This window comes from Clarias gariepinus, unplaced genomic scaffold (assembly GCF_024256425.1).
Source record: "Clarias gariepinus isolate MV-2021 ecotype Netherlands unplaced genomic scaffold, CGAR_prim_01v2 scaffold_33, whole genome shotgun sequence".
NCBI lineage: Eukaryota > Metazoa > Chordata > Actinopteri > Siluriformes > Clariidae > Clarias > Clarias gariepinus.
In genome coordinates this window covers 371,540-390,000 of record NW_026521000.1, presented here as the reverse complement: position 1 = coordinate 390,000, position 18,461 = coordinate 371,540, and the positions used below count along the sequence as shown (strand labels likewise).

General features: G+C 45.1%; 2 protein-coding genes across 2 annotated transcripts in view; one reads left to right on the top strand and one right to left on the bottom strand.

Moving 5' to 3' along the window:
• The window catches only part of atg4a (autophagy related 4A, cysteine peptidase), a 10,318-nt gene extending 8,146 nt beyond the window's left edge, over positions 1–2,172 (top strand). Inside the window, exons 10-13 of the mRNA XM_053490838.1 lie at positions 715–860; positions 1,196–1,252; positions 1,328–1,439; positions 1,537–2,172. Of these exons, the coding sequence (XP_053346813.1) occupies positions 715–860; positions 1,196–1,252; positions 1,328–1,439; positions 1,537–1,601 (380 nt within the window). The 3' untranslated portion in view covers positions 1,602–2,172. The remainder of the gene's footprint in view (positions 1–714; positions 861–1,195; positions 1,253–1,327; positions 1,440–1,536) is intronic.
• A 1,115-nt stretch (positions 2,173–3,287) lies between these two features.
• irs4a (insulin receptor substrate 4a) lies at positions 3,288–17,689 on the bottom strand. Its single transcript, XM_053490834.1, has 2 exons — positions 14,405–17,689; positions 3,288–5,815 (listed from the first exon to the last, which is right to left on the bottom strand). Exons 1-2 carry the CDS (start codon positions 17,568–17,570, stop codon positions 5,811–5,813), a joined length of 3,171 nt encoding a protein of 1,056 aa, XP_053346809.1. The 5' UTR covers positions 17,571–17,689; the 3' UTR covers positions 3,288–5,810.
• Between the last annotated feature and the right edge of the window lie 772 nt (positions 17,690–18,461).

The window sequence follows — 18,461 nt, the reverse complement described above, 5'->3', positions numbered from 1 at the left end:
CTCACTGTCTCTCTCTCTCTCTCACTGTCTCTCTCACTGTCTCTCTCACTGTCTCTCTCACTGTCTCTCTCTCTGTCTCTCTCACTGTCTCTCTGTCTCTCTCTCTCTGTCTCTCTCACTGTCTCTCTCACTGTCTCTCTCTCTGTCTCTCTCACTGTCTCTCACTGTCTCTCTCACTGTCTCTCTCACTGTCTCTCTCACTGTCTCTCTCACTGTCTCTCTCTCTGTCTCTCTCACTGTCTCTCTGTCTCTCTCTCTCTCTCTGTCTGTCTCTCACTGTCTCTCTCTCTCTCTCTCTCTGTCTCTCTCTCTGTCTCTCTCACTGTCTCTCTCTCTCTCTCACTGTCTCTCTCTCACTGTCTCTCTCTCACTGTCTCTCTCACTGTCTCTCTCACTGTCTCTCTCACTGTCTCTCTCACTGTCTCTCTCTCTGTCTCTCTCACTGTCTCTCTGTCTCTCTCTCTCTCTCACTGTCTCTCTCACTGTCTCTCTCACTGTCTCTCTCTCTGTCTCTCTGTCTCTCTCACTGTCTCTGTCTCTCTCTCACTGTCTCTCTCTCTCTCTCACTGTCTCTCTCTCACTGTCTCTCTCTCTCTCTTACTGTCTCTGTCTTTCTCTCACTGTCTCTCTCACTGTCTCTGTCTTTCTCTCACTGTCTCTCTCACTGTCTCTCTCTCTGTCTCTCTCACTGTCTCTCTGTCTCTCTCTCTCCAGATGATGAGTTGATCTATCTGGACCCTCACACCACACAGTCGGCCGTGGACTCGGAGACGGACCTCATGGTGGATGATCAGAGCTACCACTGCCAGAGGAACCCCCACCGCATGAAGATCACCAGCCTGGACCCGTCTGTAGCACTGGTGAGGGACAGACAGGGTCTCGCACACACACACACAGCGACAGTGATACAGGACCAGTGATGGACATCAGACGCTGAGTGTTTAACTGTGGGGTCGTGTGTCAAAATCTTACTGAAATTAGGAAGAAATATTAATCAATAAAATGTTAATTTATCTCAAGTGAAAGGTGTAAATTATCTCTAAACTTACTTGCTGTCAACATTGAGATGAAATATTTAACTGATATTCTAAATTAAATATTTATGAAACATTAACATAATAATAATAATAATAAATGATAATATTTAAGGGTATGTGTGTGTGTGTGTGTGTGTGTGTGTGTGTGCTGGTCCCAGGGCTTCTTCTGTAAGAGTGAGGAGGACTTTGACTGCTGGTGTCATCAGGTTCAGCAGGTAGAGCTTTAATCTTATTGGTCGGCGCTGGTCATGTGCTCGTGCTCTTCTTCAGCTGTGTTTTTATTTTTTAAGGAAATCCTGAGGAAGAGGAACCTGCACATGTTCGAGCTGGTGGACAAACACCCGCCTCACTGGCCTCCGTTTGTCCCTCCCAGTAAACCTGAGGTCCAGACCACCGGAGCAGGTGAGGGCTCTCACACACACACACACACACACACACACACACACACACACATGTTCTGTTGTGAAGTTTCGTGAACAGTTTTGTTTGTTTTTGTTAGAGTTCATCGAGTCCACAGACAAGCTGTTCGAGTCGGAGGAGGAGTTTGAGATCCTGAACGTGTGACGCTTCCTCCTGACTCTCACCGCACAAGTGCCTCAGATCAACACCAAGCACAAACACCCACACGCAAAAAACACATCTGTTAAACACCCTGCTGGAGACGGAGACGGAGACGCAGCAGTCAGAGTTCTGCAGCGCAGGACGTCAGTATTTACAGCCGAGACCTCGAGCGCTCTCAGCCGCGCGCCGCAGGGCAACGCCAAGGATCACTGTAGCCACTCTGTGTGTGTGTGTGTGTGTGTGTGTGAGCTTTTACCCTGTGTAGCGTCAAACCCTGTGTGTGCGTTTTTATAAAACCGTTTGGAGGACTGTGTGGTTGTGTGAACTGTACTGTATCACGACATCATCATCGGACCCGTGAGAGAACAGCCTGATGATGATGATGATGATGATGATGTCCCCCCACACACACACACACACACACACACTCACACCCTCCTGTCGCTGGGGGACGACGAGTTTAAGTGCCTCTTGCAGTGATGTTTCTCTCACTCGCAATCGGACGAGACAAGCGATGAATTACACGTTGCAGTCGTACATACGCGTGAAAATAAAGATATTTAATGCACCCTTTCCCAGGTCTCAGTGCCATCTGTAGTGGGTTTCACACGTGGAGGTGACGTGCGAGATCAAACGTGTCTAAAAGACCAAATTATTTCTCAGTGACGTCGAACCCTAGAAGATTTTAATTTAGATCCTCTGAGGTCTCGGGTCAGAAGCGACCGCACTGAACTGTGGCTGCTGGTTACCCTTACTGGCCACTTTATTAGGAACATCAGCCATATATTATGATCACCGGCCTAATGATGAGTAACAACACAGTAACTTCTGGAAAAAAAAGGGAGTTGACTTGCTGTACGATGGACCACCTCCACCTCCAGACTGTAACCAGATGTTGTAACTGTAGCTACTGTGAGACGAGACAAATTGTGATGTCCAGCAGTCTGGGGCAGAGTGTCTCCGATACGGAAGAGACAGTTGATTTCGGATCTGTAGGGAAGCGATCCGGATGTGACTGAAGTGCAGAGTTTTAGGTTTAATAATAATAATAATAATAATAATGCATTAACTGTGTAGGACTTACAGCACAAATACCCTGTCCAAATACTTATGACCCTATTAATGTGTGTGAGAAGTTAAAGGGAATCCCGGCGTCTGGCTGTGTAACGATTAATAGCAGCATGTTGATGTTGTGGATGTTTCTGGTCTGCAGTGGTCAGGACCGACCCAAAGTGACCCAATGAACTGGTGAAGTGGTGACAGGGTCATGGGGGTCAGGGGTCAGTGATGAACAAGGGGAGTGAAGGCTGACTCGAACTAAGGAAAAGGTTAATGTTGGTTCTGGTAGAAAACAGTCAGAACAAACACACACACACACACACACACCAGTGTTATTTTGGCAGAGAGAGAGAGAGAGAGCTACTCAATAGCAGGCAGGTGGTCATAATGTTATGGCTGATGAGTGTGTGTGTGTGTGTGTGTGTGTGTGAAGAGCCTGGAGCCCTAACACGTGATATTGACTCTGTCCAGCAGAGGGCAGCACTGTCCGAGCCGCTCAGTAATGAAGTGTGTTGTGTCAGTGGTGTTTCGATGGGAATCTCTGGTCTTAACACACCTTGGAGCGATGTTGCATCATGTAGGATCACAAACATCTGAAAGGAAAACACACACACACACACATCAGTTCCATTCAGGAATACCTTGGCACTTTTTTATTGCAATAGCTCTATGACAAGCAAAACCCAATTTGTTAAATATACACCAAAAATAAAATATAAAAATGTAGAACTGACAAAAGAATCTTCAGACACCCGCGTTCTGAAATCAAGGAAAGTGGGCGCTGCGTAGCGTGATCAACAGAGAGAGAGAGAGAGAGATATCAAAAAATTACAATATTTACAAAGGAAGACAGTGTTTCGAATGATCCGATTCTACCAGCGCGGTTCGGCCCGATCGCAGAGAGAGTGTGTGAGAGCGCGTTGACTCGGAACCTCAAGAGAAAATAAACACAAATCGTCGACACACACTCGGCCGCTCCAGGTCTGCTGCTCTCTTCCTTTACGACTAAAACGAGTTCAAATGAAATGAAATAAATAAATAAATAAACTCCGAGATCACGGTTCCAGTGACGTCACACGCGATCGGTTTCTCTGGTTCTCGATCTTCAGAAGATCTCGAGGTACAAAATGAAACACGAGCGCGGTTACATTCAGCTCATCGCTGCAGTTATCGCGTAGAAAAGTTCCCCGAAAACAGTTTACTGCTCCTCGTATTCTTCACCCCTGCGATCCCACATCACGTTTTTTTACACACATTAAAAGCAACGCAATAATCATGACACCACGGCGGGACACACAGGCGAGTCAAAAAAAGACGAATCTCTCGCCGGATTCTGAGGAAAGCTCACGGACACACCGACTGCCAAGCTAAACACGTCTCACTACACACACGTCTCTCCGGCACGGGTACGGGCGGGGGAGGGGCCCCGAGGGACCCTTACACTAATCAATTAACCGATCGATCAATCAAAATAAATAAATACAAAATATGTGAGAAAACACATGGTATTAAAAAACTCTGTTATTTACAGGAAGAGCGCCCCCCTCTGTTAATGACCAGCAGTGTACAGTCACATCATCATCGTATCAGAGTCAAGAAACAAACAAATAGACAAATAAATAAATAAACAAATAAAGTGCCGGACAGAGCGCCATGTGGATGAGATGAACGGGTTCAGTAAACATCTGTCTGTTTCTCTTTTCTGAAACGGAAGTCAGTAAAAAAAAAACTCATCTGCAGCATCGTCATGTCAAATAAATAATAAACAAATACAATAATAAATACAAATATCAAATAAATACAGAGTACAAAAACACATGTTGGCTCAGCATCCTTTCAGACTCAAATACAAAAGGAAACCGTGTGTGTGTGTGTGTGTGTGTGTGTGTACGCTCACACTTTAAATCTGAAGGGACTCCGGCGTTTCCGTGTGATCCGCGCGTTTCTCCGCTCCTCAGAGCGAGACAGATTTACTGCGCGGTTTCCTCGAGCTAGCGGCGACACTGAAACACTGTCTTAGCTTTATTTATCTAAAACCTACAAAGTGCGACCTGTGACTACGTGGTTTGTGTTGAGGTGAGATTTGTACACTGGTGACATCACGGCGTCGCGACTCGCTCCGGGGCTCAGACGCCAAATCCTTATTCATTTATTAATCACTTCCTGTTACTAAACACACAGACGTTACTGTACAGGGGAGACGGCTTTTACAGACCGCAGTGTGTTAGGGTGTTGGGGTCAGAGGTCAGCCGTGATGCAGCGCCCCCTGTGGCGGAGGGAGGGGCGGGGTTTGATCGCTCAGGCGATTTGGTGGTGAAGAGATTCGACCCCTGACCTTGTGTGACCCCGCTCCCTACTGATGGAGAACTCCAAACATCAGTCTGGTCTACAGCTAAAGGACGGACGGACGGACACACACGCACACACACACGCACACACACACACACACGGTCCCAGAGCAGCTGCAGGAATGTTTTAGTGAAACGGTTCAAACCGGATTCATCAGGATCAGTGTTTCACAGTCGAAGCAAAAACATCAACCAGTGTTAATCTGAAGGCAGAGAGAGTGTGTGTGTGTGTGTGTGTGTGTGTCTCCAACGGGAAACCATTTACTTGATTTGCAGGATTCCAGAAAAAATTTACATGAACACAGAAATATGTAATTTATCAAAATAAACAAATATCTGTGTTCATGTGTGTGTGTGTGTGTGTGTGTGTGTGTAAGGGACTACTAAGTAGTTGGCACATTTTACAAAATCTCATTTGATACACGAGCACCTCGTATTTACAGTGATTTAGCAGTGTGTGTGTGTGTGTGTGTGTGGGTCATGAAGGTTAATAAGTGCTGGATGAAGTTCACAGCTCTGAGTTTCAGACTCACGATCAGCGCAGTCGCTCACGTAAACTCTCGTAAACATGAACACGTGTGTGTGTGTGTGTGTTTTAACCCAACAATAAAAATGGAACCAGTCTGAGGCAGTTATGTAGGAGATACAGAGCAAGAGAGGCTGCGGTGTTTATTCAGTCTTTGCAGTTGGAGGTCTGATGAAGAGGGGGGGGGGGAGGAGGAGGAGGAGGAGGCAGCTTCCTCTTCGGCACCGCAGGGTCCGCGAGAGGCCCAAAGTTCTGGTTCCGTCCCGGCGGGCGACGAGTTCAATCTGCACAAGAGACACGCGGGTTAGTTTTCTGTGTTTACTGTCACAGAGCACAACTAATCAAATCACTGCAAGAAACTATTTAACACACACACACACACACACACACACACACACACACACGACTGTGTATGTGACAAATATAATTTATATTTATAAAATAAAATTGAAATCTTCACCCCTCATACATAGTGTAGTGTAACAGCACATGTTTTACTGCGACGTGCCGAAACAAAGATCCAGTTTAAACCAGTTTGTTTCTGTAACAACCTTTCAGCAGCGACCTCGTTTCCCCCCTCGTCTGTTCCAACCCCTCAGCATCAGCATCAGCAGTTACTGATCACCTCCTGATCATCTCTCATCATCTGCACCTGTTTCTCACTGGCTCAGGACTTAAGTTAGATGTTTTGATCCTTGAATGATTTAAAGGTCACTGTGTGGCTTAACAAACACAAACACACTCCTCTGAAACGGCTCAGGTACAGGGACTGGAGTGGACATGATGAGAGACACCAACGTCCTGCAGGAACCCTGGAGAACTTATTCCTCAGGACTACATTGAAACACTACATTGAGTGTTGAAGTTGTACCTAAATAAAGTGTATGAATATAAACACATCTATAATCAGATATATTATATATAATCAATTAATAATAATAAATAAACAAATAAATAAATAAGCTCAGGTGTCTCAGCAGGATTCGACTCTAAGCACTTTAAAGCTCAGAGACTCACAAATATTACAAACACACACACACACACAAACACTGTGTAAATCCTACAGTCACACACCACACACACACACACACACACATACATTTTATTACAAGAGTGAGACAACACTCATCTTGTGGAGAATAACCATTTATTTGAGATGATGTTTAGTTATCTGTAACTCACTGAGACAAACACACACACACACACACACACACACACATGGTTTATTACAGGTGATACACACACAGTCAGGAACTTATCAATCATTTGTATATGTTGTATAATTTTGAGGTGATAAATACATTTTGGTAAACATCCTCTTAATGAGATCAATATAAATAAATAAAATTTAAAGTTTATTCTAGCAGAAGTGTGCAGTGTAGTGTGTAGCGTCACATAGCATAGTGAACTGTAGAGCGTAGTGTAGCATAGTGTAGTGCAGTGTAGAGTAGTAGGGTAGTGTGTAGTGTAGTGTAGAGTAGTGTAGCGTAGGGTAATGTAGTGTAGCATAGCATAAAGTAGTGTAGAGCGTAGCGTAGAGTATTGTACGGTAGCGTAGAGTTGTGTAGACCACAGAGTAGTGTAGTGTAGAGCATAGAATATTGTAGTGTAGTGCGTAGAGTAGTATATTGTAGAGTGTAGCATAGTGTAGAGCACAGAGTAGTGTGTAGTGTAGTGTAGAGTAATGTAGTGTTCTGTAGTGTAGAGCATAGAGTAGTGTAGTGTAGAGTAATGTAGCGTAGCATAGCATAGAGAAGTGAAGTGTAGATCGTAGAGTTGAGTAATGTAGAACGTAGTGTAGTGTGGAGCATAGAGTGGTGTGGCATAGTCTAGAGCGTAGTGTAGAGTAATGTAGTGTACTGTAGTGTAAAGCATAGAGTAGTGTAGTGTAGAGTAATGTAGCGTAGCATAGCATAGAGAAGTGAAGTGTAGATCGTAGAGTTGAGTAATGTAGAACGTAGTGTAGTGTAGAGCACAGAGTAGTGTGTAGTGTGGTGTAGAGTAATGTAGCGTTCTGAGAGCATAGAGTAGTGTAGTGTAGAGTAATGTAGCGTAGCATAGCATAGAGAAGTGAAGTGTAGATCGTAGAGTTGAGTAATGTAGAACGTAGTGTAGTGTAGAGCACAGAGTAGTGTGTAGTGTGGTGTAGAGTAATGTAGCGTTCTGAGAGCATAGAGTAGTGTAGTGTAGAGTAATGTAGCGTAGCATAGCATAGAGAAGTGAAGTGTAGATCGTAGAGTTGAGTAATGTAGAACGTAGTGTAGTGTAGAGCACAGAGTAGTGTGTAGTGTGGTGTAGAGTAATGTAGCGTTCTGAGAGCATAGAATATTGAAGTGTAGTGCGTAGAGTAGTGTATTGTAGAGTGTAGCGTAGTGTAGTGTAATGTAGCGTACTGTAGTAGAGAGCGTAGTGTAGTGTAGTGTAGAGTAATATAGCATAGCATAGAGTAGTGTGAAAAACTATTTGCCCCCTTCCTGATTTTTTATTCTTTTGCATGTTTGTCACACAAAATGTTTCTGATCATCAAACACATTTAACTATTAGTCAAAGATAACACAAGTAAACACAAAATGCAGTTTTTAAATGATGGTTTTTATTATTTAGGGAGAAAAAAAATCCAAACTTACATGGCCCTGTGTGAAAAAGTAATTGCCCCCTGAACCTAATAACTGGTTGGGCCACCCTTAGCAGCAATAACTGCAATCAAGCGTTTGCGATAACTTGCAACGAGTCTTTTACAGAGCTCTGGAGGAATTTTGGCCCACTCATCTTTGCAGAATTGTTGTAATTCAGCTTTATTTGAGGGTTTTCTAGCATGAACCGCCTTTTTAAGGTCATGCCCCAACATCACAATAGGATTCAGGTCAGGACTTTGACTGGGCCACTCCAAAGTCTTCATTTTGTTTTTCTTCAGCCATTCAGAGGTGGATTTGCTGGTGTGTTTTGGGTCATTGTCCTGCTGCAGCACCCAAGATCGCTTCAGCTTGAGTTGACGAACAGATGGCCGGACATTCTCCTTCAGGATTTTTTGGTAGACAGTAGAATTCATGGTTCCATCTATCACAGCAAGCCTTCCAGGTCCTGAAGCAGCAAAACAACCCAAGACCATCACACTACCACCACCATATTTTACTGTTGGTATGGTGTTCTTTTTCTGAAATGCTGTGTTACTTTTACGCCAGATGTAACGGGACACGCACCTTCCAAAAAGTTAAACTTTTGTCTCGTCGGTCCACAAGGTATTTTCCCAAAAGTCTTGGCAATCACTGAGATGTTTTTTAGCAAAATTGAGACGAGCCTTAATGTTCTTTTTGCTTAAAAGTGGTTTGCGCCTTGGAAATCTGCCATGCAGGCCGTTTTTGCCCAGTCTCTTTCTTATGGTGGAGTCGTGAACACTGACCTTAATTGAGGCAAGTGAGGCCTGCAGTTCTTTAGATGTTGTCCTGGGGTCTTTTGTGGCCTCTCGGATGAGTTGTCTCTGCGCTCTTGGGGTAATTTTGGTCGGCCGGCCACTCCTGGGAAGGTTCACCACTGTTCCATGTTTTTGCCATTTGTGGATAATGGCTCTCACTGTGGTTCGCTGGAGTCCCAAAGCTTTAGAAATGGCTTTATAACCTTTACCAGACTGATAGATCTCAATTACTTTTGTTCTCATTTGTTCCTGAATTTCTTTGGATCTTGGCATGATGTCTAGCTTTTGAGGTGCTTTTGGTTTACTTCTCTGTGTCAGGTAGCTCCTATTTAAGTGATTTCTTGATTGAAACAGGTGTGGCAGTAATCAGGCCTGGGGGTGACTACAGAAATTGAACTTTTAACTGTGATAAACCACAGTTAAGTTATTTTTTAACAAGGGGGGGGGGGGGGGCAATTACTTTTTCACACAGGGCCATGTAGATTTGGAGTTTTTTTTCTCCCTTAATAACATAATCTTCATTTAAAAACTGCATTTTGTGTTTAATTATGTTATCTTTGACTAATAGTTAACGGTTTTTCATGAGCAGAAACATTTGAGTGTGACAAACATGCAAAAGAATAATAAAATCAGGAAGGGGGCAAATAGTTTTTCACACCACTGTAGAGTAGTGTAGTGCGTAGTGTAGTGTAGCATAGAGAAGTGAAGTGTAGAGTGTAGTGTAGTGTAGTGTAGAGCATAAACTAATAGAGTAATAGAGTAGTGTAGAGCGTAGGGTAGCGTAGCATAGCATAGAGTAGTGTAGAGCATAGAGCAGTGTAGAGCATAGTGTTGTATAGAGCGTAGTGTAGTGTAGAGCGTAGAGTAGTGTAGAGCGTAGAGTAGTGTAGAGCGTAGAGTAGTGTATAGTGTAGAGCGTAGTAAAGTAAAACGTAGTGTAGAGAGTAGAGTAGTGTAGAACATAGAGTAGTGTAGCGTAGTGTAGAGCGTAACATAGCATAGAGTAGTGAAGTGTAGAGCGTAGAGTAAATTAGAGCATAGTGTGGTGTACCGTGGAGTAGTGTAGCATAGAGTAGTGTAGAGCATAGAGTAGTGTAGAGCATAGAGTAGTGTAGTGTAAAGTAATGTAACATAGCAGAGTAGTGTAGTGTAGAGCATAGAGTAGTGTAGCATAAAGTAAAGTAGTGGAGAGCATAGAGTAGTGTAGAGCGTAGTGTAGCTTAGAGCATAGTGTAGTGAAGAGCATAGTGTAGTTTAGAGCGTAGTGTAGAGCATAGAGTAGTGTAGAGCGTAGTGTAGAACATAGTGTAGTTAAGAGCGTAGTGTAGAGCATAGAGTAGTGTAGTGTAAAGTAATGTAGCATAGCATAGAGTAACGTAGTGTAGAGCGCAGAGTAGTGTAGAGCGTAGTGTAGAGCGTAGAGTAGTGTAGAGCGTAGTGTAGAGCGTAGAGTAGTGTAGAGCGTAGTGTAGTGTAGAGCATAGAGTAGTGTTGAGCGTAGTGTAGTGTAGTTTCATGCAGCAAAACTTGGATCTATATTCTGGTGTGCAGATATTTTCCTGTAAGATTTAATTCCAAACTAAGGTTTGGAAAGAATTTGTATATATTTTTGGTACTGACTGAATAATCTCTAAAAATTAAGGTTTTATCTGTACATTGGTCAGAACTCACTCTGCTTGTGGCCAGTGATGGGTTTACCAGTTAAGGCTCTGTGTTACTGATTAGAAGGTCGGGGGTTTGAGCCCCAGCACCATAAGTTGTGCGAGGGTGGTGCGATCAGCTGAGCGCACCATCGCCACCGAGCTCCCTGACCTGCACTCAATCTACAGCAGGCGGTGCTGGACCAAGGCCAGGAAGATGGTGAAAGACCTCAGCCACCCCAACAATGGACTGTTCTCTCTGTTGTGGTCTGGAAAGCGATTCCGCTCCCTGAAGGCCAACACAGAGAGACTGAGGAGGAGCTTCTACACGCAGGCGATACGGTCTCTCAATCACAATCACATCACACCACACAGTACTGACCCACACATATGGTTTTTACACTCACACTGGACATTCTGGACATTCGTTTACACTAGTGGCCACGGCACAACTACACCTGGTGGTCATTACTTGAATCACAAGCCACTTGAAATAAATCACTTTAAGCATATTTGCACTGCACAAGACACTTTAAACATGTGGACTGCACAACCCTGGACATTACCATTTTTTTTATCAGCATTTATATCTAACTTCATTCCACACAAAAATGCCATAAATCTATATCTACTTTGTACAGCTGTTTTCTTATTGTTCTAAATTTCTTCATATATTTTTGTTGTAGTTATTTTATTTTTAATTTTAATTCATTCTTTCTTAGTTAAATTTACCTTCTATTTTATTTTTCATATTTACTTCCTATTATAAGTCTTTTATTTTAAGGTCGCTGGCGGTCGAATAAGCATTTCACTGCATATCGTATTGTGTATGACTGTGTGTGTGACAAATAAATGTACATTTGAATTTGCCACTGTTGAGACCCTGAGGAAGGCCCAGCTCCAGGGGGCGCTGTAAGCTGACTGACCCTGCGCTCTGACGCAGAAGTGGCCTTACATGTGATGTGTGAAAAATTATTTTACTGTGCTGTAACAAATAATTAAATGTTTAATAATCTACTGTAAAATAATCTACTAATGCGCTACTGTCTCAATGTAAACAAACACCTGCACCAATAGATATTAATTAGAAAAGATAAAGTGAATATTTTGACTGGGATTAGTTCATATTTTCACTTTGGCTGAAATAACAGCGCTGAAGTGGTATAAGTGAATTTTAACACGCTGGAGTGGTTTTAAGACAAAACTTCATCTTTATCCTTTGATCTACTTTTTCCATTTCTCATCTGTGATTCACTCTCCGATTACCGAACAGGGAGTGTATTTGTCTGAGCACCAAAGAAGGACAACTTAGTGTAAACAAGGCGTAAGATACTCAACCTTACAGAATGGGATTTCTTTGTATTAATAAGTTAGACAGAGAGTTCTGCTGTACAGAGAGACACACAGACATGGACGTGGGCTTAAATAATAATCATAATAATAATAATAATAATAATCATAATAATAATAATAATCATAATCATAATCATAATAATAACAATAATCATAATAATAACATAATAATAATAATAATAATAATATCACTGATTACATTAAAGATCAGCAGATTATTATTAGATTTAACATTTTAACTGTTTCTACAAACTCTTTAACCCTTAATGACGCGTACTAACGCTAATAAAATAAGAAAAATTACATAAATAAAACAGGGTGACTAAGACTTTTATATATACAGTATATATATATTACATTTATATATAAAGTATATATATAGTGTGTGTGTGTTAAATATTTGTTTTCTCAATAATTAAGGTACTTAACTATAAAAGCTTTCATCAATAATAAATATTATTATTATTATTATTATGTAGTTTGTGAGTAATTGTTGTACACACACACACACACACACGGCCGAAACATGGTGTTGGTGCTAACAAGCGTCTGACCAGGTGAAGAAGTGAAGAATCATATAAAAGCATTTTCTATAACACTTAACACTTCATTTCTTTTATCATTTATATGTTTATCAGATGAAGAAACACATTTGCTAAATACAATTTTATGCCCTTTTATGTTTTAGTGTCTGTAGCTTTTTTTTTTTTTTTATTCAAATCTTTCAATGATCTTAATTATCACTCCGATGAAACTTGGTCGATTTAAATTTCACCTGAAAAAGTCCAACATTCTAAAATGCTAAATTGTTAAGATATCGTAACGTGAATTTGACATGGTTACGGACACTACAGATATTTTTTGGGGAAAAATCCATAATATTACATGGAAAGCTTTAAGCAAGAGTTTTTACAGGTCATGCACTTCTTACACCAATTTTAGTATCAATACTCATAAAGAAATCATTTGTGAGACGGTATAACGCTGGAAAATGGACGTTTTTGTCGCTCATATAAAATCATCTCTCCAAAAAGCTGAAATTAGCAACATTTTAGTGAAGCGAGATCGGCCACTTCCATGTTACATAAACTTTAGATGGAGCTTCTTTGCCACACACACATTATCTGCATTATATGTACAACATAAACATAATAAAATCAGCACCAACACAGTGTTTTGTAATTGTAATTATCACATTAATCACAGCTTTTATTAATCACTCCATCTCACTGAGCGCTGCGCATCAACTCAACTTAACAAATGATTAACACAAAATAATAAATAAGTATTAACACAATAACACAGAGCTGCTCGAGCGTGAGTGAAAAGAGAAACCTCTAATGTTCGTTTTTCATTAATTCGATTTTTTTGTGATGTTTTATTCCTGAACCCATGTTCTGACTCGGAGGGCCGGACCCACACCCGTACCGTGGGCACTGCACCTGGTGCTGTCGTGTCCTGTGGGCTTTAAACACGTTAGAGAGCAGCATCAGAGTGAGACGTTTTATGATATTTGTTTAAGAATGTTATTATTAAAGCAGCAGTTGAGCAGGCTGATGATGCTGTGTGTGTGTGTGTGTGTGTGTGTGTGTGCGCTGTAATGTAGTTACAGTGGAGAATCTCGAGGGTGCGGAGGAGCGAGCGCTGGCTTTCACTGCATGACATCATACTAGAAGCAGAACTTATTCATGTTTATTCATGAGGTGTTTGTGCGGAGTGTGTAATTCCTCAAACCATACCAGACACAAAACGAAGCAGCATGTTTAAAACGAGCTGAACACACACACACACACACACACACCCCTCTATGTTAGTGTACGTGTGATGGAGCAGAGCGTCAGAGAGAACAACAGGCAGAAATAATAATCAGATGCGAATAAACAGACTCGGCGGACACAAAGACTGAGCGCGGCTCCACGTCCACACACACGCGCGCACACACACACACACGCGCGCACACACACCCCATCACTGTTCACTTACAGACTGAGAACGAAAGCAAAAGACAATGTGCTATCTCCATGCGTTTATCTTTAATGTGGCGTCACAGTGACAGAAATAAATGTTTATGCATTTAGAAAGTGGATTACTCCGTGCAAACACACACACACACACACACACCTTCCATTTTAGTTTTTTTTTTTTTTTAACGAAATCAAAACCGAAATCAAAAATGAACTCAAACTGCATTGAAGCTTTTTAGGAGAGGTTTTTTGTCTCTGATTCTCCGCGAGCGCTGAAACAATACCGTCGTCTCAACTCTGAGAACAGAAGCCATTTTACAAACTCAAAAAGCAAAGAAAGGAAACAGGACACTGAACTAAAACACACTGTAGAGTCCATCGTGTGTTACACACACCGTTCACTGCCAACACCGACAGCATTAAACTCACACAAACCTGTGAGGAACCCGCCAGGTCAGTCGTCATGTAACCTGTAGCATAAGGGGAGACAGAAATACAACCAACCTTTCGAGGCAGTGGTGTGTCCTGCTGACTTGGTCGAGTCCAAACCGGCACAGGCCTGGCTCTCCTCGAGGGCCCTGCGGGCCTGGTGCGGAGGCGTGGCTTCGTGGGTGATCCTTGGGACTTCCCTCAGGTCCAGAGCGATGTAGTTGAGGTAGCTGGACGAAACGTTGCAGCGCGTTCCTCCAGGTGCACAGTTAGCAGAGAGGAGAACTGACTCAGGAGATCCTTGATCTTCCGTGTAAGACCACACGCTATCGAACGAGGCAGAGTTTTGCCATCGAGATCCTTCTACAAGATTCACAATGGCAGCGGCTCTGGCACCACATCCACCAGGAGTGGCACCGGGACAGGGGTAAAAGGTCTCTGAGCTGTGTCTCCTCCTGCCCTGTGGGTCTGCCCTAATGACCTTAGGCTCTGACTGAGGGCTGGGCGACCTTTCAGACACACAGAGGTCCTGGATCATCCTGGAGGGACTCTCGGCCTCTCTGTGAACATTCTTAGTGACAAAGTTATTCTGAACCTGGCCGTAGGTGCACCCTAAAGGGCGTGCGTAGTTCGGAGGATTCCACGGGGCTACAAGGGAGTGCCGAGGCGGGCGGTTCTTTAGGAGGCTGTCCATGTTTAGGCCTATGTAGTCGTGGTCAGGTGAGGAGCAGCACATCTGATAGCAAGGCTGAGAACTTGGCACTGCTGATGGGGAGGAGGCTTCATGAGGAGCTCGATCTCCAAACTCCATGTGGATGTAGTCTCCTGGACTGGGAGGGCTCTGAGGTTCGTCTGGAGACTCTGGAACATATTCTGATTTCCTGCGATCCTCTCGACATGGGGTTTTGTAAGAGCGTGGAAGTGAGAAATAGGAGCCATATGATTTAGGGCCCTCGGGGGAAGCCTGCCTGTAGCCTTCAGCACAGCCGAGCTGTGACATGTCCATGTAATCATCGTACTCAGTTTGGCTTCTGCTGGAAGGACTGGATATTCCTGGAGATGGGCTGTCTCGTGGCAGCATCATCATGTATCCATGTCTGTCCACCTGCTGCATGGAGCAAGGATGAAGGTGCAGAGCGGCCAGGTGATTCGCACTGGGTTGCATAGGGGTGTAATCCGTATGAGGAGAGGGGACGACGCTGTATATCATAGGCATGTAGCCGTCATCCTTAGGCAGTTTCATCTGACCGTCTGAGCTGAGTGAGGGAGGCCTGTTTGGGTGATGTAACTCAGAGTAAGATTTATAGCCTGCTTTAAGGAGGCAGGAGCACACAGCGTGCCGCTTTGACTCCACAGGGCTCGATTCATCTAATGAAGCTGAAGTCTGCGTTGCTTTTTGGTGCGTGACACCTAAACTATTAGCAGGTTTTGGTTTGGCATAATGTGCGAGTTTAAGAAAAGTTCTTTCCATATAACTGCTCTCCTCTTCGAAAGTCCTGACACCGCCATGCGTGTCTTTATACCAGTCCATGGCCATGTAGTCCGCCAGTCGATACTCCTCCCTGATGGGCGGAGTGTCACCGTGCGGTTCAGGCGTACTGCTGCTCGCACGAAAATATCTAAAGTCACACGGGCTGGGGCAGAACTCATCGGAGGAGTTAAAGCCTCCGTCACTGGGAGAGCCGCAGATGGATGAGCTGGAGGGGCGCGTGTGTGTGTCCGAGGCTGAACCGTGGCCGCTGCTGCTGGAAACGCTGATAGGGCTCGTAGCAGACAGGAAGTGGGATACGGGGAGAGAGGCGGAGCGAGTATGATAAGTAGAACCAGGTGAGGCATGGGCGCAGCAGCCCCCGCTTTCCTCCCGGCCCACATTCAGACACGGCGTGTTCAGGTGCAGCAAGCTGCCCGTGCCCGAGCTGAGAGGTCGATCTGAGGTGCCCTCGCCCTCACTGGAAGTTCTGTAGCGCTGTCCTGTTACGCCTTTACTCTTTCCTGTCACTGAATCGGTTCTGGAGGCACGCTGGAGCCCGGCCTGGCTGGAAGGGAGGTTGCCGAAGTGGCGGCGCGTGGTAATAAAAGGTATTGGGTTGGATCCGGAGGACTGGCTTTTGCTCCGTGGTCTAAAGTCCGGAAACGCCTTTAAAGCCTTCATGGTGTCAAGAATAGTCTCGTGCATGTTCTGCGCCACAACAGAGTCCTCCACTTGCACCCAAATCTCACCCGGACCAATAGAAGAAGAGCGTCCCACTTCGATGAAGAAAAAGCTCTCCGAATGGCCGCAGCGGCGAATGTTCATCAAAGGCAGGTTCACAGCAGGGGTCTCGGAATTCAATTTCACCAGGTGAATTGTCTTGGCAGAAAGGCACAGACGGTACACCCCCATTAAATTCTTAGTCTGCCCCAAACCTTTAGGCTTAACGTTTACCTGCCACACCTCCTTAAAAATGGTCCCGGGTGAAATGGTCCCGTAGCCGTCGTCTAACTCGTCCGTGTCCAGCTGCCCCTTTTTGCCCTCAGTCATGAGTTCAGTAAGGGCCAGGTACCAGTCGTCCTGCTCTTGCTCGCTGTCCGCCACCATGGCGAAATACTCGTCTTTAGTATAAAGAGCGATGAGGTATTTGTTCTTAGCGTCAGCCCTCTTGTTGACGGTGAAACACTGGGACAGGTAAATGACCCTCTTAGGGGGACACGCCACACCGGTGGTGGAGGCAGCAGCTTTGAGAGCATTTCTGAATTTTTTCTCGCTGTCGTAGTACTCCAGGCGACTGGGCCCGAGATTACTGGGTCCTCTCAGCACGAAAAACCTCTTGTGTCCGTGTTTCTGTTTCCTCAGATACCCGCACTTCCACACGTCGGCATCCACGCTGCCCGAGCACACGGCGGCGGCGGCGGCCAGAGCGGCGGCGGTGGTGTCGGTGCTCAGGACGCGGCAGAAGGCAGAGTCGTGGACCTTGTACTGGAGCGCGGGGAGGTGTTTCCTCAGCACGGGGTCCTGAGCGTTCTCCTCCGGGAACAGGTGATGCACTCTGAAGTGGTACGGAGGCGGGTGTCTCCTCGAAGCAGCGCTGTGAGGGGGGTGAGGGGGATGAGTGGAGGCCGATGAGAGCGCGGGCAGGCGCGGGCAGCAGGAGGAGGAGGAAGAGGAGGATGAAGGCTCTCCACTGCTCACCGTTTTCACACCAATACGACGCGGCTGCGCCTCCAGCGACAACATCCCGCCGTTATCGCGCGGATCCTCCATGAGCGGTGAGATTAAAGGTGACTTTACCTCAGGAGCGCTGACCGCGGCCCATTTCTGTGTGGGGGGGAGGTGGGGGGGAGAGAGGAGAGAGGGAGAAAGGAGAAAGAGAGACAGAGAGGGAGAGGAAAGAGACAGAAAAGAGAGAGAGAGGAGAAAGAGAGAGAGAGAGATACAGAGAGAGGGAGAGGGAGAGAAAGGAGAAAGAGAGAGAGAGAGGGAGAGAGAGAGAGAGAGAGAGATACAGAGAGAGAGGGAGAGAGAGAGAGAGAGATACAGAGAGAGAGAGAGAGAGAGAGATACAGAGAGAGAGGGAGAGAGAGAGAGAGAGATACAGAGAGAGGGAGAGAGAGAGAGGGAGATACAGAGAGAGAGGGAGAGAGAGAGAGAGGGAGAGAGAGAGAGAGAGAGAGATACAGAGAGAGAGGGAGAGAGAGGAGAAAGAGAGAGAGAGAGGGAGAGAGATACAGAGAGGGAGAGAGAGAGAGAATCTCAGCTCCGAGTGTTCGTTCAGTCGCGCTGCGGGTGATGATGATGATGAGGATGATGATGGTGGAGGTGATGATGATGATGATGATGATCCTCTCCGTCCCGGTGGATCGTGAGCGCTAAACGCGGCGGCTCGGCGGACGCACCGGACTCACGCGCTGCCATGATCCCGCTTTATCTCTCCGCTTCACTCATGGTGGCTCTACACATCACTACGACCCAGCGAAAACATCACGTGACCACGACGTCAGCGGCAGGTCCAGGGCGATAGGGAAGGTAAAGCGGCGAGGGGGCGGGGCTTCTAGACAACCAGGCTTCCGATTGGTCAGGGCGGTGGAATGGGGGTGTGACTGGCACCGTGAGGAACCAATCATATGGCTGAATCCGCCAGTCTGCGGCGCCTGA

What these genes read in the sequence shown, in the direction of transcription:
- irs4a (XM_053490834.1), bottom strand. Translation starts at nt 17,570, where the DNA reads ATGGAGGATCCGCGCGATAACGGCGGGATGTTGTCGCTGGAGGCGCAG.